General features: G+C 38.7%; 1 protein-coding gene across 2 annotated transcripts in view; it reads right to left on the bottom strand.

Annotated features, from left to right (window-relative positions):
• Positions 1 to 7955: 7955 nt before the first annotated feature.
• The window catches only part of l3mbtl3 (L3MBTL histone methyl-lysine binding protein 3), a 46771-nt gene continuing 29237 nt past the window's right edge, over positions 7956 to 25489 (bottom strand). For both annotated transcript variants that reach the window (XM_051875134.1, XM_051875135.1), the window contains exons 16-22: positions 24922 to 25024; positions 23261 to 23404; positions 20717 to 20821; positions 18433 to 18524; positions 11696 to 11850; positions 11493 to 11555; positions 7956 to 9431 (exon numbers count right to left, since the gene is read on the bottom strand). In XM_051875134.1, coding sequence (XP_051731094.1) covers positions 9288 to 9431; positions 11493 to 11555; positions 11696 to 11850; positions 18433 to 18524; positions 20717 to 20821; positions 23261 to 23404; positions 24922 to 25024 — 806 coding nt within the window. In that variant the 3' untranslated portion in view covers positions 7956 to 9287. The remainder of the gene's footprint in view (positions 9432 to 11492; positions 11556 to 11695; positions 11851 to 18432; positions 18525 to 20716; positions 20822 to 23260; positions 23405 to 24921; positions 25025 to 25489) is intronic.

Raw genomic sequence — 25489 nt, 5'->3', positions numbered from 1 at the left:
TTTCTGTCTCTCACTCAGAAAACGTGCTATTTTCTCTTAAAACGTCTTTATTTGACACCCTTTTGTGGTGATCAGATATTTATCTAATTCATTAACAGCTTTTAAAGATTTATTTTTTGATGTTTTGTTATCTGCTTGTTAAATTGTGGTGTATCTCAACAGCCGTTTATGAGCTGAATGATGAATCACCGTCTGGCCAAATGAGATTTCACTGTGGAGATAAAGGTTAGATCATAGCACTACAGCACACCATGAGTGTACCACTCATTACTTGCTTTAGGAAAGAGCTTTTGGATGTCGGTGACATCAGACTGAACAACTGGACTGGGACAGACAGAAGAACTGACAGGCAGCAAAGTGAAAACTGCATTACCCACGAGACATTGTTTAATTACAATGATGAATTATAGTAATTGTCTGTGTGTTTGTCTTCCTGCCACTCTCTTCTCTAGCTCACCTTTATTTGATTGACACTGTGGTTAACTGAGAAACAATGAGCTGTTTAGAAAATAAAGGATTGCTGTACAGTCTTTGAGAAGAAGACCTGCGTCTAATAAACCTGCTGGATGGAGCAGATCTCGCCGTTTAATGCCGTTAAATAGACATGTTTTGTCCTCTCTTCAAACAACTGTACACATATGCTATCTCAGAAGGAAATCTGCACATCTGGGATGAGTTTTCTTTGCTTTTTTAACACAGGCCCTATATCCCTACTCTTAAACAAGACAGAATAAACAAAAGTTTGACATTAGTATTTTTGGTATCCATGAAAGCATTGCTGAATTCTGCTCATGAACAGGATCTCATAGCATGCGTAGTCTGTGTCTGATGAATATTTTATTCAAGCGGAGCGTAGGCAGCTGGAGCTTGTGTAGTGTAATACATACTCCTGCTGTATTCATGTGTTTTTCAGTGCTGTCATCACAACAGATGTTTCAGGTGAGTACAGTACATCCACGCACACTATAAAGGGCCGTTCACACCAAGGACAATATCTATAATGATAACTATAGCTCTATACACTCTTCAAAATAAAGGTTTTTTCACAGCACCATTGAAGATCTGTTTTTGTTTCCCCAAAGAATCTTTCAGTGAACAGTTCTTAAAAGCACCATTTTTTCTTAGTGTGAAGAACATTTTAAAGTGGACCCCTTTCACAAGATGTAATATAAGTCTCTGGTGTCTCTGGAATGTGTGTGTGAAGTTTCAGCTTAAAATACCCCACAGATCATTTATTATAGCTTGTCAAATTTGCCCCTATTTGGGTGTGAGCAAAAACACGCCGTCTTTGTGTGTGTCCCTTTAAATGCAAATGAGCTGCTGCTCCCGCCCCCTTTCCAGAAGAGGGCGGAGCTTTAACAGCTCAACAACAACAAAGCTGGAGAATCTCACGCAGCCAAAATGAGGATTGTCAGTAACGGTGTTCAGCCTTACATTGTTCAAACCGGAGTCGACACTGATGGAGAGACTCAGGAAGAAGTTACAACTTTTAGAATGAAACTGGACGTTTCTGAATGGTTAGTGGATAAATTTATGTAGTTGCTGTGGAGTTGATTCAACTCATCCACTAGCATGTGCCGTCATGTTCATCTTTTGTGTTGAATTGACCCTCGTTTGTGAAGCAGTCCGGCGTAAAATGACGGCATGTCAACAACACTCTACTACAACAACTCTTCCTCTTCTCTAAAGCAGCCCAACATGGCCCCGCCCCCTTTGTTGTGTGTTCTCGGGGGCGGGGTTTATGTAAATTTTAGATTTAGTGATGTCACTAACCCAGGAAGAAGCTCGTTGTAGTCCCTACCAGCCGTTTGTTGTAGTTCTTAAAAAGCGATTTCTGTAAAAGAAAATATCTCCTTTGCATTGAACTTTGAGCGTCGTAACTTTGCAGATGTTGTTTATGATCAAACAGCAACATTACACACTAACTAAAGTTAATAAAGTCAAATCATAATCAGCCACCCCTTTAATAATAATAAAATAAGGACCTTTTCCACTATAAAGAACCTTTTGTGGAATGGAAAGGTTTCATGGATGTTAAAGGTTCTTCGTGGAGCCATTAAAGAACCTTTATTTTTAAGAGTCTAGCTTATGATAGAAGAATAGACATAAATTTGCCTTTCCATGATAATCTTCTCATCTTCTGGGATTCTCAAATCTTAAATCTTAAATGTGTTACTTCAATAAGAATGCCTTTTATTGTCAAAAGTGAGTCCAACACAAGTCGTCTGCCGCATCGGTTTGGTAAATAAAGTGAAATTACAGAAGCGAATAACATTTGAGAGCTATGGTGGAGGAGGAAATGTTCAGTAGCTATAACAATATTTTAATCAGTTTAATCAGTGAAACTCTTGATACTTTTACTTATACGTTCTGCCCAACATCTACTTTTGTGCTCCATGGAAAGAAATGAGGGTGAGTAGATGATGATATAATTTAAGAGTGAACTGCTCCTTTAGGCACAGAAATTCTTTGTCACTTAAGTGCCAAGACTAGATGACAAGATAATTGTTGGGAAAATGTGTGCTAAACCTTTGGGTTTGTAGCACTTTACAACAACATCTTCATTTCCTACACAAGCGTGTAATTCAGCCAGCGTTACAGAAGGTGGATAGAGACGCGAGTCTGAGAGCAGTGGAGGATGAATCTGACGCCGCAGACAGCGTAGGTGTGATCACTATAGTCAAAGAGAGTCTAAAAATAGGCACGTTCTTCTCTTAATGAGAGCTTTTCCGCACATGATGGGGGGAAAAAATATCAAGAATCCCACCTGGCATTGAAGCAGGATTTTGGTATTTGCTCTCGCATTTAATTATTCATGAAAAGACGAAAGCCTGATGCCGTCATGAATGCCAGATATGCTCACCATGTATGCTTCTGACATTAGAAACACACATACTGTACATACAATTAATCAGTTTTTTTTTAGGTAATTATGGGTAAATTCCTTCAGTTATAATGGGTTAAGATTATGTAAAGTGCAAGAATTATACCATGCTGACAACTTTGTGTTGAGTACTGCTCCAACAGCCTTCTGTTACATAATGTTTGAGTAGAGATCAGGGTAATTCAGACAACAGATGGATTTCCCTTCATCAGCTCAGCACATACACCAGCGTTATCTTACGATTCGAGCCAACACATGTGACGGATAAAACCCTTGAAAAGGTGTTTGTGGGAGCTTGTGAAACATAAACAGAAGACTAGTTCACACTGCCTCAACAAACACCATCCCATCCACGACCACTGGAATATAGGCCATGCTCAGACTGCCAGCAAAAATCTGATCCTTTGCATATCCAGATTTTATCCACATGGGTTTTTGAAAGTCTGGACAGCAAAAAAACATAAAATCTGATTTTTTTTTTTCTTCAAATTTGATTCAAACCACATTTTGAATTGCGATTCCAATCAGATCTTTACAGATGTGTCTCAGTCTGGACGCTCTGGCTGCTCAAACCGGATTTTAACTGGTCTTTTGTATCACTCTTAACGCGACACACAGTGATAACGTCAAAACTGGTGATGGAAATGCCGGAAGTATTCATACCAAGGGTGTAGCAGTACACAGAAGTCACGGTTTGGTATTGGTTTTGGGGTCAAGGTTCGATACGTTCACACTTTAATCCAATTCTCACTATTAAGTATGATTTTTTCCTCAATAAACTATACTTAATTTACTTAATTTTCCACGTTCCGCTCCTTTTTGAGCCTTTCAAAGCAATCTCCTTTGTCCGTGAGCACAGAAAGACGCATTTGGGCAAGTGCGCACTATGTAGTGGACTTTGTTTTCAGGCGCTCAAGTCATTTGCACAGGCACTGCTCTTTTTCCTGTTGTGGCGGTTAGCAAACAGCATTGCATTACCGCATGCGCCCCCTTCTGGACTGGAGTGTGGATTGCCTGTGACTGACTGTATTCATCATCTGATTGTATGCACCGAACCGCGACGCTCGTACTGTGATGGTTCGGGACGAATACATGTACCGTTACACCCCAAAATTCATATGGTACTCAAGCGGCATGTCTGAAGATTACAGCACGAAACATCACAATATATTCACAGTCTCCTCCATCGCTGAGGTTTTCTTGAGTTCTGCACCGCGACTCGACAGGGCGCTTATTTGGAAAGTGAGATGATGCACCACCATTTTTCCTGCATCTCTTTGGAAAGCCTCGTCACAGACAGATGCCCCTACTACATCATTACCAAAGCAACCCATGCAGATAGTTATGTCTAGACACACAAATCTTATTTGATCACTGATTTACCTGCAGTCTGAACATAGCCAAAGTGTGTGTTTCAGGTAGTGTGAAACTGAATCTTTCTCCATTAATGGCCATTCAAAAGTAGACAAGTATTCCAACAAATGTATTATTACTATTATTATTATTTTGCTAGCACCACTAGATGCTTCACAAGTACCCAAATTAATATAGTAGCGGCATGAAACCAGCCATGTGATGATTCTTGGAGTGATTAGTCACATCTGGAGCTGCATGTGGCCGCTGAGCACTGAGATTTGTTGGAATACTAACGGATATTTCACTCCAGGTATATCAGATTATGGAAAAGTCAACCACATGGCCTCTCATAGTGCTTTATATACACATATAACACATTTGTTTGCATCAGAAGACTCTACATTAGGAAATAAAGAACATAAGATATAGAAGATTTACTGTAGGGTGAATTCAGGTTGATTGCGACACTTTTTGCCATTGAGATGATTAGGAAAATGTGTCCCAATCAACCTGAATTCACCCTAGATCTGATAGGGTTGATGCTTTCATCGGACATATCTAAATGATTCTTCTCCCTCTCTGAGATATTTGTGCTGCAGTGTGAACGGACGGATCTGGTCTGAGGCAGCGTCAGTTCTCGTCACATCTGTGTCTCATGATCAGACATCGGGACATCTCTCCTCAAAACATCTTTTGCTCCAGCAGAACACCAGCCATGGAATACCATCTGCTTCCAATCTGAAAAGGCGAGTCATATTTTCCATATTCATTACAAAACAGTGGGAGACACTTCTCGTCTGACAACTGCAGACATTTACAAATGTTAACATACGGAAAAAAGATTAACATAAAACTGTTCAAATATTAGTAGGTTTGACAACAACAACAACATAAAAATAATTTACTTTAATCATCATTAATTCCTCTCCCTCATGTCGTTCCACACCAGTAAGACCTTCGTTCATCGTCAGAACACAAATTAAGATATTTTTGATGAAATCCGATATGACTCGTCCATAGACAGCAATATAATCAACACTTTCAAGGTCCAGAAAGGTACTAAAGACATCGCTAACAGTCATGTGACTGCAGTGGTTCAACCTTAATGTTATGAAGAGACGAGAATACTTTTTGTGCACAAAAACAAAACAAAAATAACCACTTTATGTCATCATGTATCCTTCTGTTGTTTCCCTTCATCATTATGTGTTTTACAACACTTAATAGTGCAGATAGGACAGTCAATACAAATTTTATCATTTAGTGACTTTAAATACAGTGACAAAAATGCAGTCGACATCCCATAATGCCTGTAACATTGCCATTGTATATTTTTACTGTAAAGTTCTGGCAATCACAGCTTTCAAATTTTTGCCTGTAAATGCAACAAAACCCATCTTCAGAAAAGAATAAATCATACAGCAATAATAAAGCCCACCAGCACATATCTGAATATGATTGAGCACACAGAATGTCACTGGAAGCTTTTCAGAACATTAAGATTTCGAATGTGAGGTCTCCATGGTGACGCTGATGCATGTTGCCGTGACGCTGGAGAAGGAAAACAAGTTCACGCAGTTACTATGGGCTGTCTGCTCCATGTCTGTGCTGAATGAGGCCTAGTTAGTTTAAAAGGAATCAATGTTTCCTTTTTTAGTATATTTTGTGATATGATGTTGTACGGTCTCCAGCATATAAATGACCCACACTGCTTTTTTATGTATAACTGCTTCTCAATCCATTTATATCAGATTTTACAATTAATAGTACAATGATGAATACCTATAATAATAGAGCAAATCCATTTAAGGTGTTTTGAGGTCAAACTGAAGCATATATCATATTTCCAGTCTGTTTTGATGCTTAATTTTCATTTATTGGACAAAAACCCTTACTATGCCACTGAATATAACTACAGATTTGAAGTTGCTCATGTTAATATGTTATTGTTTCAGTTTCATGCCTTATTATGTCACACAGACTCTGTTATGATTTAATTATGCATGTGTGATTATTACTAAATCAGCGTGGCAGAAAACTCACCGTGAGCACAGATCTGATCTACATTATCCTCGTATTCATTTGCATACGCCACAAAGCAAACGTGAGCGTATCACCTGACCTGAGTGCCTAAAAAACATTTGTACACAGTACAGTAATACAATCCTTCATAGACGTGTTCACGTTTAAAGAGGTTTAAGGAATGGACGTATACATGAAGAATATAAATCTTCCAATATCAGAGACATGTTTAGACTTGCCCAGTTTGGCAGCAGAAGATTAATCATAGATTAATCCATGGAGAATGTCATTACTGAACACTTTTGTCAACATCCCAACACAACACTAAATGAGTCATTGGTAAGCGTAGACATGACTGTATGAGGCAAGTAGGAGCTACTAGGTTACTGCAATGTTACCCTGAGTGCCATTTTGCACCATATGCATCAGAAATGAGATCTTCCTCTCTTCGATGTGGGCTCATGTTTAAGTGGCTCCAGCTGTCACATTTCGTTCGCAGTAATTTCCTTGCAGCTTTTGTTTGTGTCAGTTCCATGAAGCTAGCTGAACAAACTCTTGAGTTTTAGAGTGTTTAATGTTCACAAAACCAAACAAATCCAGACTGGTTCAGATCGAGTTCAGCGAGCTCACATGCATGTTCTCTCAGGGTTTTATTACAGACTGTTGTCTATTCTACCAGAATCAGATTTTTTCTCTCATTCAGTTTAATGCATTTCAAGAGTGATTAAAAATAAAAAATAGGGTTTTGCATTTTTATCCAATTTTTTTGTAGTCTAAGCAGTATAATTAAATGGGTGCTTGATTATAATTTGACTTTATTAACTTTAGTTAGTGTGTAATGTTGCTGTTTGATCATAAACAACATCTGCAAAGTTACGACACTCAAAGTTCAATGCAAAGAGAGATATTTACTTTTACAGAAATCACTTTTTAACGGCTGGTAGGGACTACAACGAGCTTCTTCCCGGGTTAGTGACATCACAAACCCTAAAATTTACATAAACCCCGCCCCCGAGAACACTCAACAAAGGGGTGGGGCCATGTTGGGCTGCTTTAGAGAAGAGGAAGAGTTGTTGTAGTAGAGTGTTGTTGACATGCCGTCATTTTACACCGGACTGCTTCACAAACGAGGGTCAATTCAACACAAAAGATTAACATGATGGCACATGCTAGTGGATGAGTTGAATCAACTCCACAGCAACTACATAAATTGATCCACTAACCATTCAGAAACGTCCAGTTTCATTCTAAAAGTTGTAACTTCTTCCTGAGTCTCTCCATCAGTGTCGACTCCGGTTTGAACAATGTAAGGCTGAACACCGTTACTGACAATCCTCATTTTGACTGCGTGAGATTCTCCAGCTTTGTTGTTGTTGAACTGTTAAAGCTCCGCCCTCTTCTGGAAAGGGGGCGGGAGCAGCAGCTCATTTGCATTTAAAGGGACACACACAAAAACGGCATGTTTTTGCTCACACCCAAATAGGGGCAAATTTGACAAGCTATAATAAATGATCTGTGGGGTATTTTGAGAACTTTCAAAATCTGAAACAGGTGTCAGATATCATTCAGTGGTAGAGGTATACTGCAGTATAGTATATTTATGAAATCAAATTATTAAAACCAGCAGCAAAATAGACAACACATTTTAATCTTAATTATGCAAACATTAAAAAGAGCAGTGCTGACACAGAGCTTTGGATCATCAAGTTTATTTGCAAATGAATTTCAGTGAAGTTTATAGTAGTCCATCCACCAGTGCTGCACATCCACACTAAACCATTCCTTATTTACACGACCTTATACTTCATTTTAAATCCCCAAACGAACTGTTCATTATAAGCTCCGTGACAAGAAGAAAAAATGTACATGATAAATGAGTTCTGAATATAGGAAATCATTCAGCTGAGCGCTTTACTCAAGAGTGAGTAAAACCAGCCTTTCAACACTATACAACTGTTCAGATTTAACAAACGTGTCCACATTGACATACGCTCAACACTTCAATTTAAATAGTCAAAGTAATAAACTTGAATTAAACTGTATTTAATGCTGCATGCCTCAGCAACAGAAAGAAAATTAATACTCTTGTCTGAATATTAAAGGAAAATGACACTTTTTTATACTGTGCACATGAAGGCGTTCTGAGTAAGTTACATTCTATTATTACAAAATACCAAATATGGCTCTCACAATGTTTATTTGTGCCTTGAGTGTAGCTTTACCCTCCGTCCTCCATCTCTACATCCATTGTCTCAAAACAAAAAAGAGAGAACAAAAAAATGAATTGGCCTTTATACTTTACATACTGCATGACTAGAGACTGCAGTCGTAATGAAGAAGAGAAGGACTGTCACATGATGCATTAATATGACATCACAGCACACAAGAAAATCAAAGAGGATCAGTGTTTATCAACCATTCTACCAATCCTCCATGCAGAACTGGTGTTGATGATGGATTTTGCAAAACGTCTTATTTTCTAACCTCACACTCACTCTGCTGAGTTCATCTGATTGGCTCTTTGACTTCACACGCTCTCTAAAGATGACTGTTCAGATCATCTGAACATGACAGAGACTGACTTGAATGGAAGCATTTTCAGGAAAGATGATTAAGTGCAAACACTTAAATGATCTACAGCTATGAATTAAAGGAGAGAAATATCAGTTTTAAGAGAAACTCTACCTGGAAACAGAAACTGTGCGGCTCTTCAGTGCATGTAGCTGCATTCGTTTAGCACCTGAATTCAGAAAAGTGCTCCGATAACCCTTCAGCAAAATATACATTCTCACCAACACCACTACAGGAAACTGTCATGTGACTTAATAAGCGCATACATATAGGTTTATAAATGATGGTGCAGAGGAGTGTCTGCCTAAATGAATTATGAATGTTATCATAAGTGTTCAACCTGCTCATTCTGACCTAATCTAAATCTTGTTCTCCATAGTGTCATGTATACTGTATGAATCTTCATGACGAGCCCTTGGACTGAAGCAGTAATGATCGCTCTCGGCTCTGCGGGTCAGAGTTCGTTGCAGGCCGAGTTCTCTGTGGTTTTAAACATCAGGATGGAGTTGTAGATCTTCAGCGCAGGTCCTAGTTTAATGCTGAGGATCTTCACCAGGTCCACCTGAGTCAGTAACAGGAAGGCCTCTCCGTCGATTTGCTGAAAACAAACAACAATAGGTCAGCTGATAAACACACACACACACACACACAGCTGTCAGTGCTGAAGATGCATTTCTCACGCAATTCTTTTGTAATTTCAAGGTTTTTCTCTACAACAGTGTTAGGACAGAGTGTCATAAACTACTGATTGCTGAAAGATTTCACTTTTGTTTACAAACAGAGATATTTGGCGATTATACATCATGTAGTTCTTTTTGCTGGGAATTCAATGGAAAATGATTTATATATATATATATATATAATAATGTGTTGATGTGGACTTGTATAATCCTATACTGCACAAATGAAGGTGCTTCATCTCATTTGATTACTTTCTCTTCATATTTACAGTAGTCAACATTTGAAGTGGATCAGAACCTTCATCAAAATCCTAAAACCTTCTTCTTAGGACAACTTTGATGAAAGGTTTTGATCCACTTCAAATGTTGACTACTGTAGATCAGATAATTCATAACTAGGGATGCGCCAATATTAAAATTCCAGCTGATGATAACCAATTAATGGACGATATTAAAATAATAATTTGTCTAAATAAATCGAAATTAAAACACTAAAAACTAAAATAAATCCCTTAAAATGCTACAAGTTTAGGCATCACAATATTATCATTTGCAGAATTAAAAATGGATATTGTTTTTGAAATTTAGTAATAATTATATTTATAAGATTATATAAGTTATTAAATTATTAGCGTTTTTAAAAGTTGAATATTAGGTGAGATGGCAGCAAAGGTAATAATAATGGAAATGAGGATGCATAATTAAATATGCCATATTGACCGATATATATCATAAATCTCCCGATTCTAAAGCTGCACGATTCTGGAAAAATTGAGAATCATGATTATTTTGTTTAAAACAGATATCATGATTCTCCCATAATTTTGAATAGAGAACTAAACAAAATAACATGTAATTTACTAGAGGTTCTGACAAAATGTTAATTGCTGCAGTCTGTTTAAAAATAAAACTAATTTGAAATAATGTTTAAAAAAAAAAAAAAAAAATCGTTTGAGTGAATGATTCAATGACTCATTTTTAAAGACTTCACATGATTCATTACTGGATGAATCAGTGTTTTTGAATGAATCTCTTGAATGAATGATTCAGTGACAAATAACACGTGTCTCCACCTACTGGTGTAACGATATAATGATACAATCTTTATTTGAAGCATCAAGTTACTTTCAAAAGGTGATTTGCTCTCTTGTGATCACTACTGTAGACATCACTGATTATATCTGAACTAAAAAACTTTTATCCCAGTACTTTTGTGATAATCTAAATGATTGTAAGACTTTCTCCATGCAAGTTTGTCCAATGTATTATTTTATTTTCCCCTGTACATTTCATGTGAGATTTTCAATTCAATAAACAAGAAGTGCTTAATGTTAAGTAACTTCCATTTTAGATACAATATTACCAGCTACTCTGCCTGATTTTGCTCATTTTTGTATGTAAAATAAACAAACATCATGCACTCAGAGAAGCAGTGCTGTTCTAATATATATCAGCATTCTTGCGAAAACACTGTTCATAATATAAAAGGACGTAAAGTGAAATCATTTTCACCAGTGGTCTGAGACTTTTGGACCCAATGTATAACAGGACTCATTAATGCAGTTCTCATTTGTACATAGTAAACAATTAGAAGACAAGAAGGAAAAGAGGCAGAAGAGAACAGGAGGAGAGAGAGATGGAAAATAAGAGGAGGAAGAGCAGATAGACAGCAGCTCAGAGAAAACAGAGTGAGAACAGGATTATTTAAAGCACCAGCCCTCTGGCCTGTTTAACATTCTTGTTAGTGGTAAACAGGCATGATGCTGTGACGTGGGATGACTTGACATGCCTATAAATGGTTTCAATGAGATGTTCTCACATATCCCATCATGCTCTCTCTTCCTTATGCACTATGAGATTCTGTTCCTTAAATGCTCCAGTTACTCCAGCTGCCAAACCTCATGATGGAGGACTGGTTATGCATTTCCCCGAGGATTCAGTCATTCTAATTCCACTCGTGATTAAAGGGAATAATTTACCTCCTCTCTGAAGGTGCGCACTTGTTCCTTGCAGCCTGGGAGTCCTTGGATAAACTCAATCACCTACAGAATAACAATGAGGATTAGAGGAGGTACAGCACTGCAGTTTACAACAGCCGGGTCCAAAGCAAATCAGCTGACCTAAAATAAATCTTGCAAGAAAGCGTAACTGAAAAGCAGGTGGGATATGGAGATCTATGTACCTCATCTACGCTCCACGCTGCCACTTTACTGGCCGTGATGCCCGCCACTGTTGGAAGCAGCTTGCTGTGCTGATCCCAGCAGTGAGGCATGCTGGGAGATGGGCTGGAACATGGCATGAATACAGACTGGTGCAAAGCCTGCTGGAGAGTCAACTCTGAGAGAGGGAGAGAGAGAGAGAGAGAGAGGGAAAATTATTAAAGAGGCCATTTTATGCTCTTTTTAAAGTCTCGATGTAGTTTTTGTGCTCTACTAGAACAGGTTTTCCTGCTTGAATGTTGATTATTTTCCTCATATTCTCCATTGTTCAGCTCCTCTCTTCCCAGTCTGTCAGTAACGCTCTGTTTAGTTCCTGTCTCTATGAAGCCCCTCCTTCTGAAAAGCACAATGTGCTCTGATTGGTCGGCTGGAGCAGTGTGTTGTGATTGGTGTTTGGGAAATGTCCCGCCCCTTACCATAACCGCCAGTTTCAACACACTACTAACTAACTCAACCAGGCCCCGCCCCTTTATTGTGCATATGACTTTATTCAAATGGGGAATATTGTGACATGTTCGTTCCCGGAAGAAAACAACTCTGTTATGAGTGTAACCATGGTTCCCTGAGAAGGGAACAAGACGCTGCGTCTGAGTGATGATACTATGGGAACGCTCCATCGTGATTGCGTCTGAAGCACATGTTCAACAAACTCTAATATCATTGGTTCAACGTCACCCTGCAATAAAGGATACCCGGAACACAACAGCGTCAGTTTCTGATTGGCTGAAGCAAGTCGCTCACAGGCATGCCGGAAGTCCACCGCATCACAAACCTCTTAGAGGGAAACCCCTGAAATTAAAGCCATACATGCCACCATACTTCTAGTAGAGCTTCTAGTATGCTCCTCATAGGCCACAGAGATAGCCTAAACAATCCATTTACTTAATGTAAACCCTGCCTGGGTGAACCAAAGCATACCAGCATCTGGTCAGTCTTCCGCCACTGAAGAACACTCAAGAGCCCTTACTGGGCTTCTCTTGGTCCACCAACACAAAGGGAGGAGGATAACAGGCCTGCAAAATGCTGTATTCTGCTGCCAGGCCAGTAGTTGGCAATGTCACTTTGTAAAGAAACACTAAACGCCTATTGATTGAACACGTAATATGCATGCGCATGACGTTACTGTTTTCACAAATTCGCATTTTTGTAGTTTACACTTAAATAGTATCATTTTCAAAAAATTGCACTTTAAAACTCACTTTCGAAAGTGCATTTTCAGTCCCCCAAAACGCTGTTGTCGTGTAAATGAACGGCCAAAAACACATAAAAAGTTTTCTGTTTTTATTTGAAAAATGTGTCATTTAAAAGGCCCCTTACTTATTCCTCCATTTGTTACCATGGTTACTTATTAGTTACATGTTTAGTCCCCTTGTTTGCTGCTGTGTATTTTTTCTCCTTGTTCTGTTCATTGTCATTTCTCATCTTATGTTTTGAAATGTCAATGTGTTTCTCCCATTGGATTGAGTTCATTAAAAGTATGCATGTTTGAAACCTGCGTCATGCATCTGACTAATACCACGCTTTACGTGACAAACGAGCAATGATTCATTATTATTGATGACATCATAGACAGCGGCAGGTCTAATCAGCTACAATTACACTAATTGTAGAGTGATGTTTGTTAGAGCAAATTGCGGGCTTTGAAATTCCAAGTAAAAGTAAACCACTACCTTGTTCATAAATGGAAAAAAAAAAATCACTTCCTTCATTTGTGCACTTCACCTTGTGGAAGCTGCTATTTTTTCTTTTGTTCGGAACAGCCTTATAAATAAAGTAGCCTTCCTGCAGTGCCAAAAGCCATTTAAATTTGTCAGCTTCTCAACTGGTCCACTTTAGAGCAGCACGCACAGCGCTCATGAGCCGTCGTGCTCCGCGCTGGAGGCCAGACTCGGAGATAACACCCTCCCCCACTGCTGGCCTTTCATGGCTAATTCACTCTGACAGAGCCCTTCTTTGAAGTAGGAACAAAAAGGAACAGGGCTGCATTTCCTAAAAGCATCGTGAGCCCAAGTTGATTGTGAAGACCATTGCCAGAGAAGACCAACTTAGCTCATGTTGTTTTTGGGAAACACAGCCCAGAACGTTTTAAGAAAGCTGGCTTGTCTCAAGATAATGTCAGTTCAGGAAAATAAAATACCTGAATCCAGAGACAAGGTCAGTCTGCACTTACATCAAATAAGAAGCAAGTTTTGATCTTCTATAAATTAGCCAAGGGGTGCTAAAGCAGCATTTAAACACAGGTAAGAAGGTTGTTAAGCACTCTTAAATATCTAGTTCAGTCATGAAACTCTAGATGGCGCAGGCTGATAGATCCTTAATGCAATCTGAAAGCTATCTCACCATTACCACATGGCACAAGCTGATTGGCCCCTTTGGTGATTCTGCAGCCAATGATATTGCTTGCTCAACATTTCAATAGTTAGGAGTTCCTCTGAACCCCTCCACCTCCCCAGATCCACCTGCCTAGATCTGCTTCTGGATTCATGTATGTCTATTCATGCAGCAGCAGAATATCTTACAGGCTCACAGCAGCGTATCTGTGTATCTTAGGCCCTGTTTACACCTGGTATTAGGATGCATTTTGGTCGATCGGATCACAAGTAGACAAGGGAGACATATTCCCATTTACACCTGGTGTCTCTTTTGTCCACTTTCAACCACTTCTGTCCTGATTTCTTCAAGGGGAGGGTCTATAGGTGGGTAAATGTAATGTTTTTTTTTTTTATCTTTCGGTCTAATGGACGAAATAAGCTTGCGCAGAGATGACAGAAAAACACACGGAGAGCATCAGCTTTCGTTTATGCTCTGACAGCCGCAAGACCGAACGTTGTGAGTGTGTGTTAGAGATCAGAAATGGTGAGAGAAACCAAATTTGGGTCTTCAGCCGACAAAGTTTAAATCCTGTCTGGCTAGAGCGCTTCCCATAATGTTTACGCATTAGATCAGTAGGCGGAGAGCAGACAGTCTTTTGTGGCTGTTTGAACACATTCGACCACATGAGCGTTTACACCACAAAAGCAATCAGGTTGAATGCGTTTTCAACTACCTCTAGAAGTGGTCAAAAGTGGACAAGCTCAAAACGTTTTACACCCCGTTTACACCTGTATTTAGCGTTGTCAACTTGTGAACAATCTTAATACCAGGTGGAAACAGGGCCTAATGGTCGTGCTCTTCAGCAGCAGCAGCGTTACAGGTCTAGTCTGCCAAGACCAAATACATTAAGGCCCAGGTATACTTCATTTATACTCCACATCGCGCGCACGGTCGTGTCCGCACAGCTTTTTCAAAGTATACTAAAACGCGGTTGAGGACAAATCGACACATGCGCAGTACAATAGCTTTTTTATACTCTACCAGACACCAGAGGGCAGCACTGAGTCATGTCATTTACAGGACATTCGCTCAGAAGGATAGAAGAAAAGTAGTGGATCCGCCATTGCGTGCAAAGTTAAGATCAAGAACCAAAACAAAAACGATGGATATGCTGCTTTGTTTACTGTTTGATATTTCTCTTTCCTTCTTCGACTATTCCACAGTACATATGAGCTGCATTCACCTCGCACATGAGTTGTCGTCCGCACGGACACAAAAATTGGGCTGCATGTCATGCGGACAGTGTGTGGATGTACGCTTAATTTGAACTCACTGCTAATATAAATGCAATCGCCCTAAATCGCTCAAGTGAACTGTTACTGATGACATATGATTTTGTGTTCTTTGGAACCTTTGCGATACTTTCGCGGCAGACAGATACATGTGACGTTCTGTGTTGACGCTCTGAACCAAACCAAAGGTTCAAAAACAAAAGTATAAACAACGCTATCCATTTTGCCACCTTCTTTTGTGTCATCGTTACATAGCAACAGCTTCCACTTCGATGATGCAAATGTACCTTGGTTCTGGCACAAAAATACAGTGTGAACACAATCCAGCGGGGGCAGACGAAGGGGGCGCAATCGAACTCTGGTTTCGGGTGTGAAAGCACCCTTATATTTAGTCCTTCACGACTTCGCAAGAAAACATGCTTGTGCTTCAGTGCGAGTAGCGCTCTTGTAATGACACTGAGGTGAGCGAGTGCAGTCAATCCTGGATAATTACTGCACAGTTATGAGGCTTTGGCTGCTCAGTTTCTGACATGAATTAGCGGAGCACATAGCCAGTGGGCACCATCTGATGTCTGTTATATAAACACATAAATGTCTCGGATAATGGCCCTATGCATGTCATTCGGTGTCATAAAAACACTTCCTCAAGGGAATTCATAAAAAACATGCATCTAGATATCATAAGTGGAAATAGTGTATGTTTGTTCTTGCAGTCTATTAAACCTGGATCAAATTCTCATAAATCATCCTCTAATGTATTCTACTGAAAAAGTTAAAAATGACATGAACTTGCACTCGAAACTCAAAAAGACAAATGAAGTGGCAGCGAGAGTGCAGATAACAGGTTATGTCCTGCAGTGTGTTTGTTTCAAATAATTACATTACTGAGTGATGAGTATCTGTGCTATGCTTCTCATTCTCAATGCATTATGGGATGCCAGTGCAAAAGTCACATTATTTATATAGCGCTTTATACAATACAGATTGTTTCAAAACAGCTTCACAGTAATAAACAGGAAAATAACAGTGTTAACATTACAAAAAAACAAATGCAATTCAGTGGTAAAGCAGCTCTAAAGCAGAAAACATGTCATTATTCACATCAGTTCAGTGTTGATTAAGATCAGTCCTATAACAGTGTCAATGTTGCAAAGTTAGTGTCATTATCCAGCTCAATTCAGTTCAAATTTGTTCTCATTTGATAGTGTCAGTGCAGTTAAATCGATAATATTACTGAGTATTATAAACAGTTTAGTTTTTTTTAGGACCATATTCTACATCCCTTAATGTTAAACTTAACAACTACCTTACTAACTTTGAATAAGCAGTTAATTAAGAGTTTATTGAGGCAAAAAATTGTAGTTAACAGTGAATATGTGTTCCCCATACTGAAGTGTTACCAAATATTCTCATACATGTTAATAGGCTCCTGCTCCTGGCCAGTTCAGTCCAACACATTTATGGCTTAATCTAAAGGTTTCTGGTCTGTAATCACATTCATCATCAACACATCTGTGCTCACTGGCACTTTCCCACCACACTCCAGCAGGTTTGGGCATCTCCACTGCCTTAAAACCCACACTAAACATACAAACAATCCCTGAGGCTTGCAAGAGCTGCCTCCAAACCGTCTGTCCTCATTCTGTGGATCCGTCAGCAGCTCGCGGCACCATTAATCACCAGATCCTCCTATCACTGGACATCACAGCAACCGCTCTCTGCTGCTTTGAGTCCTGCTTCACAGCTAGATTCTTCAGGGTGTCTTGTAGGGGAACTGTGTCAAAGTCACATTACCAGCCGAATACTCCCCAGTCCACATTATTAGCCACCATTATTTACCATCAGGAAGAGCAGGTCTTTTTAATCTGAGCATGCTGCACAACTCTTGGTCCTGGCTCTCATCATCTCTAGACAGGATCACTGCTCTTCAACTGAACCTCTGCAAATGATCCGAAATGATGAAAATGAAGTTTTTGCTAGAAAACTATAAGAAATGACAGTGCCCAGGCCTAAAATGTGATTCCACTTTTATCTGCTTTCAGTAGAATAAGCGCACCAACTGAAAAAGCTTGATTTATCATGAAGATAAAAGTCAACACTTTTTTGGGGTTTGAGTTTGTTTGGTGTTTATTCAGACTCTGCTGAACCCAAGGTGCTTCAAGTACTTTGACACTGCAATAAACTTCTTCATTAAAGGTTCATCATTTTTTCTTACGTTACAATTATATGTGGCTCAAGCCCCTGAAGATTATCCCTCGCAACACCCACGATGCTTCCAAGTACAGCCTCACATCTTTCACTCTCCGACTGCCTTTAACGCCCATGACCGGATGGAGTTAAAAAGCTTTTAAGCCGAGGAACAAAGACCCTGCTGTTTGAATCCAACCCTCTTCCTCATTAGTGACTGTCGCTGAACCTTTAGAGAAGCAGTCACAGAGGAAGAGGGAGAGACCAATCCTTCTGGAAGGAGACACAATCCCAGCAAGAAACAGGAAGGCAGATAGAGAGATGGAGTGAGTCATCACAGAAAGACATGATTTTAGCAAATATCTGCAAATATGAATCACAACATCAACATTGAGATTCACATGCTTCAGACACTGATTCTGGACGTTCTCCACTAACTGTTACCTTAAAAGGGTGGTTGATTATGATTTGACTTTTTTAACTTTAGTTAGTGTGTAATGTTGCTGTTTGAGCATAAACAACATCTGCAAAGTTATGACGGTCAAAGTTCAATGCAAAGGAGATATTTTCTTTTACAGAAATCTTTTTAAGGACTACAACAAACGGCTGGTAGCTTCTTCCTGGGTTAGTGACATCACTAACCCTGAAATTTACATAAACCCCGCCCCCGAGAACACACAACAAAGGGGGTGAGGCCATGTTGGGCTGCTTTAGAGAAGAGGAAGAGTTGTTGTAGTAGAGTGTTGTTGACGTGCCGTCATTTTACGCAGAGACTTATATTACATCTTGTGAAAAGGAGCATTATAGGTCCCTTTTAAAGAGCAACTTCCACCTGATTTAACCTATAAAATAATAGTTTTTGCATGCATATATAATAGGAAGATATATTGAGGGTGGTGTAGATCTACCTTTGGTTTCAGTGACTGATGACACCTCGCTCTCCACTTCCTCTTCCTGCGGCAGCTCCTCCACCTTCCGTACTTTACAGGGCCGACCAACCCTGTGGGAAGACATCATCATGACATCATCAGAGAGGCAGTATGGGATATATGATGGTGGCTGTGTTCAGGACAGGATCCCAGCTAACAAACTTGTGTTCTAATAACGTTTTCCTTAAGTTATGAAAACATTATTTCTGAATGTTCTCTGAACGTTCAAAATGTCCAGTTTTAAAAATGTTCTAAAAGCATTTTTTCCTGGTTATACGAACATTCCATTAGGAAATATTCCATTGTATCATTTTGCAAACATAATAGAAGTGTTACTTTTGAATGTTCTCTGAACGTTCTGAAACAAGTAGTAACATTTAAAAAAAACAGATGAATGTCCAACTAAAAATTTTCAGAAAAAAACATTCCAGTTGGGTTTTGAAATAGTCTCCAATATTTAACCGATTTGATGGACAGCAGTGGTCCTAGAGGCAAAGTTGCTCAGAATGAGGAGTTTTACCATGTGGTACGAATGTCATGGGCATGTGCAAAAAATCGTGCGATACACAACCCTTTATCCAAGTGAAAAATGCGAAGGCGATTTCTTTTGAATTTCTCACAGGCCTCTAGGGCCGTGAGTCAAACAGATCCAGCGAGTTTCGTTCCGATCGGCCTACATTAACCTTGTCCGACAGCTGCCCAAAATTCAGTGGCCGATGGCAGACATGTTTCTGAGATACGTCAATGTCCTCATAGACAGTCATGGCACCTCAGATGAAGACACTGCATACCAATTTTCAAGTCGACTGGACTAACGGTGAAGTAGTTATAGCCGTTTTCATGATTTTTTTTCCTGTTTTAGCGCCACCAAATGGCCAGTTGCTGCGTCCTTTTTCACACAACCACAGAATGAGCTCTTACATAGGTGTGCCGAGTTTGGTGAAAATATCTCATTCCGTTCACGAGTTATGGCCATTTTAGTAAAAGTGGCTCCACCCACTTCGAACACTTTGGCGGCCCTTAGAGTCCGTGAATCGGAATTTCAACTTTTTTTTGATAATTACTGATAATCAGACTCTGGAGAATCTCTCTGCACTGGATTGGTTCCAAATTGGCCAAAAACCTAGGACTAGTTCGCAAAAGTAGGTTTTTCAAAAAACCCAAAGTACCTGAAAATTTCCGTCCTTGAGCCAAGGATTACAAGGACACTTGAGCCTAGGCCTAACGGTTTAGGACTTATTAACCATTTTGTACTTTTGACCGCTGTAGCGCCCCCATCAGGCCGTTTGGGGCGAGGCTTGTTGACGTTGTAGGCCGTATGAGGAATACCAGCCCTCAAAGTTTCAGGTCTTTACGACTTACAGTGATCACACTTTTAGGGGAGAATGCTGATCCTCAGAAATTACAATATAAAAACTGGACACCACTCAATGAATTAAACATGCAACGTACAGTCATGTGACAACAGTATGCGCTCGCCTACAGTTTCAGATTCTGTAGGCAGTATAAAATGTACACTGCACAGTATGCAGTAAACTAGTACTCCATTTCGAACACAGCTTTGAAGGCCTCACTAGACGATGTTTCTGGGAATGCTCCTGCAGCAGACACAAGGATCATCTGTTGAGCAGAATTTGCACAAATATTTCGAGCTGAGGGATGATTTTGCATTTATTTCTTGTGTAATATAAAGCTCATTATGCAAATCCTTTCTGTAAAGTAAACAGAAAATTCTCAAGGCTATTTCTGAACAGCTGAACAGGAGAAAATGCAATCTCAGAATAAATAAGCCAGTGTATCTTCAGAGATGTTGTCTTGATAGTACGGACCAAGCCACCGCAGCAGATTGTGTGTTTGTTGACTGACAGGTCATGATGTCAACAGCACAAGTGAGAAGCATCATTTGACTCTCAGTAAACAGTGAATCAGTTGTGAGACGGCGTCGAGGACAGCTGTTTCACGTTCATTAGCATGTGTGTGTCAGAGTGAATCTGTCGAGAGCACGTTCAGATCTTCATTTTGCATAAAGACAATTAAGCCGTTGTTAGGAGCATTATGTTTTATTACACGTTTCCCCTGACATTCTCAGTACTGTAATGTCAAATAATGTAATTCTCAGTACTGTAATATACTGTATAATTATTTGTATATTAGTTAAACTGTAAAATCGTCATGATAGTGTTTTGTTGTACTTATTAAAAGTCACTGAAAAAACAATATAAAAGTTTGACTTTCTTCCACCAAGAGAGCGAGTGATTCTAACCTTCGCTTGGTCTCTGTGACAACAGGCTTCTTTACTGTCGTTTCCATGGCGACGGTTGCCGTGCTGGGTTTCTCCGGGTGAGATGGGGCAGAGGTGACGGGTTTGCTGGAGAGACAGTGATAAATGAACATCACTACAGGTGTGCAAAAGGGTTATCTCAGACAGCACAGGTGTGGCTGACATGACCTGATAAGCAAATCACAAGTGTGGATATGCTAATTTATGCTAATTTATTTGCAAGAGCAAGCGTTACTCTTTACAGAGCTCACCTTATAATAAATGAATAAATGCACCCATTTAAATTTACAGAATATAATTCAGGTATTCATGTTACACCTTTGTGCCGCACTTTCCAGTTGATTTTTATCGACTTAGAATGATATTCAAGTTTCTTTCTAACAATGTGCTAAAACATGCTAGCAACATGCTAATTGATGCTAGCAAACATGCTAAGACATGCTAACAGCATACTAGCAACATGCTAATTGATGCTAGCAAACATGCTAAGACATGCTAACAGCATACTAGCAACATGCTAATTAATGCTAGCAATGTGGTGAAACATGTTAACAAAAATGCTAAATCATGCTAACAAAGTGCTAAATCTTGCTAGCATCATGTTAATTCATGTTAGCAAAACATGCTAAAATGCAGTAAATCATGCTAGCAATGTGCTAAAAATACTACCAACATGTTAATTCATGTTAAAAACATGCTAATTTGAGATAGCTATGGGTTAAAACATGTTAGCAACTTGCAAATTCATTTAGCAATTAGCAATGTGCTAAAACATGCTAATTCATGTTAGCAACTGGCTACAGAATGCTAATTTATACTAGCAATGTGTTAAATCATGTTAGTAACATGTTAATTAAAGCTAACAGCATGCTAGAAAAGGGTTAAAACATGCTAGCAACATGCTAATTAATGCTAGCAGTGTTAAAATGCTAATTCATGCTAGCAATGTGCTAAAAAAGCTAACAACATGTTAAATCATGTTTGCAACAATTTAATGTTAGCAAAGTGTTAAATCATGCTAGCAATGTGGTAAAACATGCTAACAAAATGTTAATTCATGTTAACAATATGTTAAAACATGCTAATTCATGTTACCAGCTGGCTAAAACATGCTAATTCATGCTAGCAATGTGTTAAATCATGTTAACAACATGCTAATTCATGCTAACAGAGTGTTAAAACATGCGAACGACATGATAATGCTAGTAAAGTGCTAAAAATGCTAATTCATGCTAGCAATGTGCTAAAACATGCTAACAACATGTTAAATCATGTTAATTCATGCTAGCAAAGTGTTAAATCGTGCTAGCAATGTGGTAGAACATGCCAAAACATGCTAATTTATGTTAACAATGTGTTAAATGTGCCAATTCATGTTTGCAACATGCTAAAGCTTGTTAGCAACATGCAAATTCATGCTAGCAATGTTAAATCATATTAACAATGTGTTAAATCATCTTAGCAACATGCTAAAACATGCTAGTAACATTTTTTACTTTCTCCGAGTAAAACCTTCAAACTTCAAGTTATTTTAAACTTGGCTTTGTTGAGCCAACATCAAAGTTATTCATCAAACATTACTCTAGTTTCATGTTAATCTCGGATGAATGACATACGGTTGCATGCCTGTTTGTTATAGTAGCGACATGTACCCTCCCTCTAAACATGACAATGAACATAAACTGTGGTAACACTTTACAATAAGGTTCATTAGTTAAACATTAGTTAATGTATTAACTAACATGAACTAACCATGAGAAATACATTTGTTACTGTATTTACTAATCTTTGTTAACGTTAGTTAATGAAAATACAGTTGTTCATTGTTTGTTCATGTTATGTTTACATAAATGTAAAAGTTGTGTGCTGTATTCCAGCCTCTAAGTGTGACTCAAGTTGAAGTTTCCAGACTCTCGAGTTTCCATCTCTGACATGGTTAGCAACTTAAAAGATTAAATTAGTAGGCCAGAGACATCATGAGCTGACTTTGATGTAATAATAAGAGGTTTTTCAAACGGTGTGTCTGTTAACTGAAGGCGCAGCTCAAACATGTAGACAGCTTCATTAATTATGATGAGAGTCATTCAGTTTTAATGCGTTGCACAATGTCCGCTGTAGACGCTGAGTTAGAATGAATCAGCCTGTTTTTACTACTGTACCTTTAAGACTATGTAAATTATTATGACTCTGTGCTCTTTAATGGTGTAGATGTGTTAATGTGGGTGGTCACAATCAGTTGAGTGCATACATTTGCATACAGTCATCAGTTTATAAACTCTATGCAGAATTGACACAAATATAAAAGAATTTGTTTTTATTTATTATTGTCCTTCAGAAGCCCCATAAGATATTTACATATTTTCTGCAAGAGGGTGCAAACTTATGCACTCACTATTAATGCAAGAATGAGCTCATGGTTTTTGTCATAATCATCCATATTTCCCGGTCAGTTTGGGTGGGCTGTAGCGGGAGTTTTCCATCATTTTAAATATTTAAAGAGCTTCCCTCTGAGAAATGAATACTCACTCATTAGCGTCGGCTGGAATCTCTGCGTTGGGTTCTGCTCTGCGTGGACGACCCACTCCGGTTCCCGGCATCTCTCCGCTCAAGCGATCCGGCAGAACCGAGTCCTTGTTAAGGTTGATATCAGAATACGGACAGCCCACAGCGCTGAAACACCAGAACACATGGTCGATTTACACACATGACTCGCTATCAGTGTAGTTTAGCAGCTGCTTTGTATCTACACTGCAAAAATGTGATTTTCAAAATGAGTATTTTTCTGTACAAACATCTAAACATTCATAAATCAAAATACAATTACTGGAGAAGCAAAATGACTTCAGATATTAAGTCTTGTTTTCTGAAAAATCAATCAGAATTGAGTGAGTTGAAGCTTAAAACTAGAAAAAATACACATGCCAATAAATGTCAGAAAAATAAACTCAAAAAATTAAACACTCAAATGGAAAAGTTCTTTTTTTCTGACCCCACTGGCAGGTATCTTTATCATATTTTAAGCATAAACTCCATTATGAACATTTTTTCGAAAACAATAAAAAAAAGACTATTTTAGTTTTTAAGTCGATACATTTACTTGAGAAGCAAAATGACACAAGAATGTTGAAATATTTGTTCTGGAAAACAAGACAAACATACTGAGTCCGAAATTCGCTTTTTGCAGTGTAGTCAATATCATGAAGTTCTGTTTTATTTTTATTTTGTTTTCACATTAGGTAAACCAATCATGTTCAGTCAGACTGTAACTCCTTCTGTTGGAAAATATTTCACGTCTATAATATTTTAAGGGGTTTGTCCGACAGAAAAGTTTAGAACTTCTGCCTCAGGCTACAAATTACACATATGAAGCACGTTTGATTGGGTAAAGTGATGTTTTGCTTTGATCAGTATGGATTTTCCTGCCCTCTGGGAGATTTTTCTCAGACTGACTAAATAAAAACATCAGTGAACAGACGTCCAACAGCTCTCCTCAGGCTGATAGCTGAGCTCTGAACTGATCTGAGAACAGTCCAGTAAACCTGAGCTATGATATGCTGCTGGAAATAATATTCAGGGATTTTCAGACATGCTTACTCCATGCGCGAGACACAATGAGGTTTGTTCTTGCATGTCACACGAGTACAGCTTCTGTTGATCATATTTGATGGGCTCTATATGTTTATATGTGAATAAAAACAAATTAAATGTTCATATAAAGTGATTGTATCTTTTCAGAAGACTCGGATTAAACCCCTTTATTCATAAGTATTACATTTACGAAGTCTTTATGAACTTTTTAAAGTTTGAAAATATGTGGGCATTCAATGGAGGAACAGAAATGATAAGAGAATATTAAAGGGTTAGTTCACCCCGAAATTAAAAATTCTGTCATTAATTACTGACCCTCATCTTAGCAGTTTAGTCCACATTTTCTTAAGAGACTTGATCGCTTTATACGATGAACAGATTGAATTTACTCACATATAAACATTCCAGAAGAGGTTTGATCTCGTGAGTCATTCAAGTTCAGTTGAGCATCTGTTTATGTTCGCTGATCAATGTTTATATGGCACGTACCGGACCGTCATGTTTGTGTACTGTTACACCCCTGGTGTGTATATATGTATAAACAGGCTTTGGACTGCAATGATGCTGAAGACAAGACACACACACACACACACACACACCTGTGGTGTCCAGAGTAGCGGGCTCCTTTGATGTGACCCACTCCCTTACAGCCGGCCGTGGGACAGCCGCCCTGCTCCGACGTCTCAAACATGTCCTGAGGAGCTGTGAACACACACACACACACACACACACACACACAGAAACACATATTATATATCATCCGCACTCTGAAAACCACAAAATCAGCTTACACATACAGTGAGAGTCAATCTCCATAGAAAATAAACAGAGATAGCATAGATAAATACAATAGAACAAAGATGAAGGCCCTTTATAAGAATCCCGCAGCTGTCGACTGTAATGCCCTTAATAAGATATAATCAAAAGTTAAATTAAAACAGTTAGTGTTTCCCAACTGTGTCAGTGAAGATCGTGAGATAAAAGCCATAGAAAAGTATATATAAATGTATATAGACTCAGATATAGATTCATATTTAAAGAATATATGGTAACACTTTATTATAGGGTCTTGTAACTAGTTGCTTATTATCATGCATATTACTAGAATATTGGCTGTTTATTAGTACTTATTAAGCACATATTAATGCCTTATTCTGCATGACCTTA

This window comes from Ctenopharyngodon idella, chromosome 20, assembly GCF_019924925.1.
Source record: "Ctenopharyngodon idella isolate HZGC_01 chromosome 20, HZGC01, whole genome shotgun sequence".
NCBI lineage: Eukaryota > Metazoa > Chordata > Actinopteri > Cypriniformes > Xenocyprididae > Ctenopharyngodon > Ctenopharyngodon idella.
The sequence above is the reverse complement of the archived record's forward strand: the minus strand, read 5'-3'. Positions and strand labels throughout refer to the sequence as shown.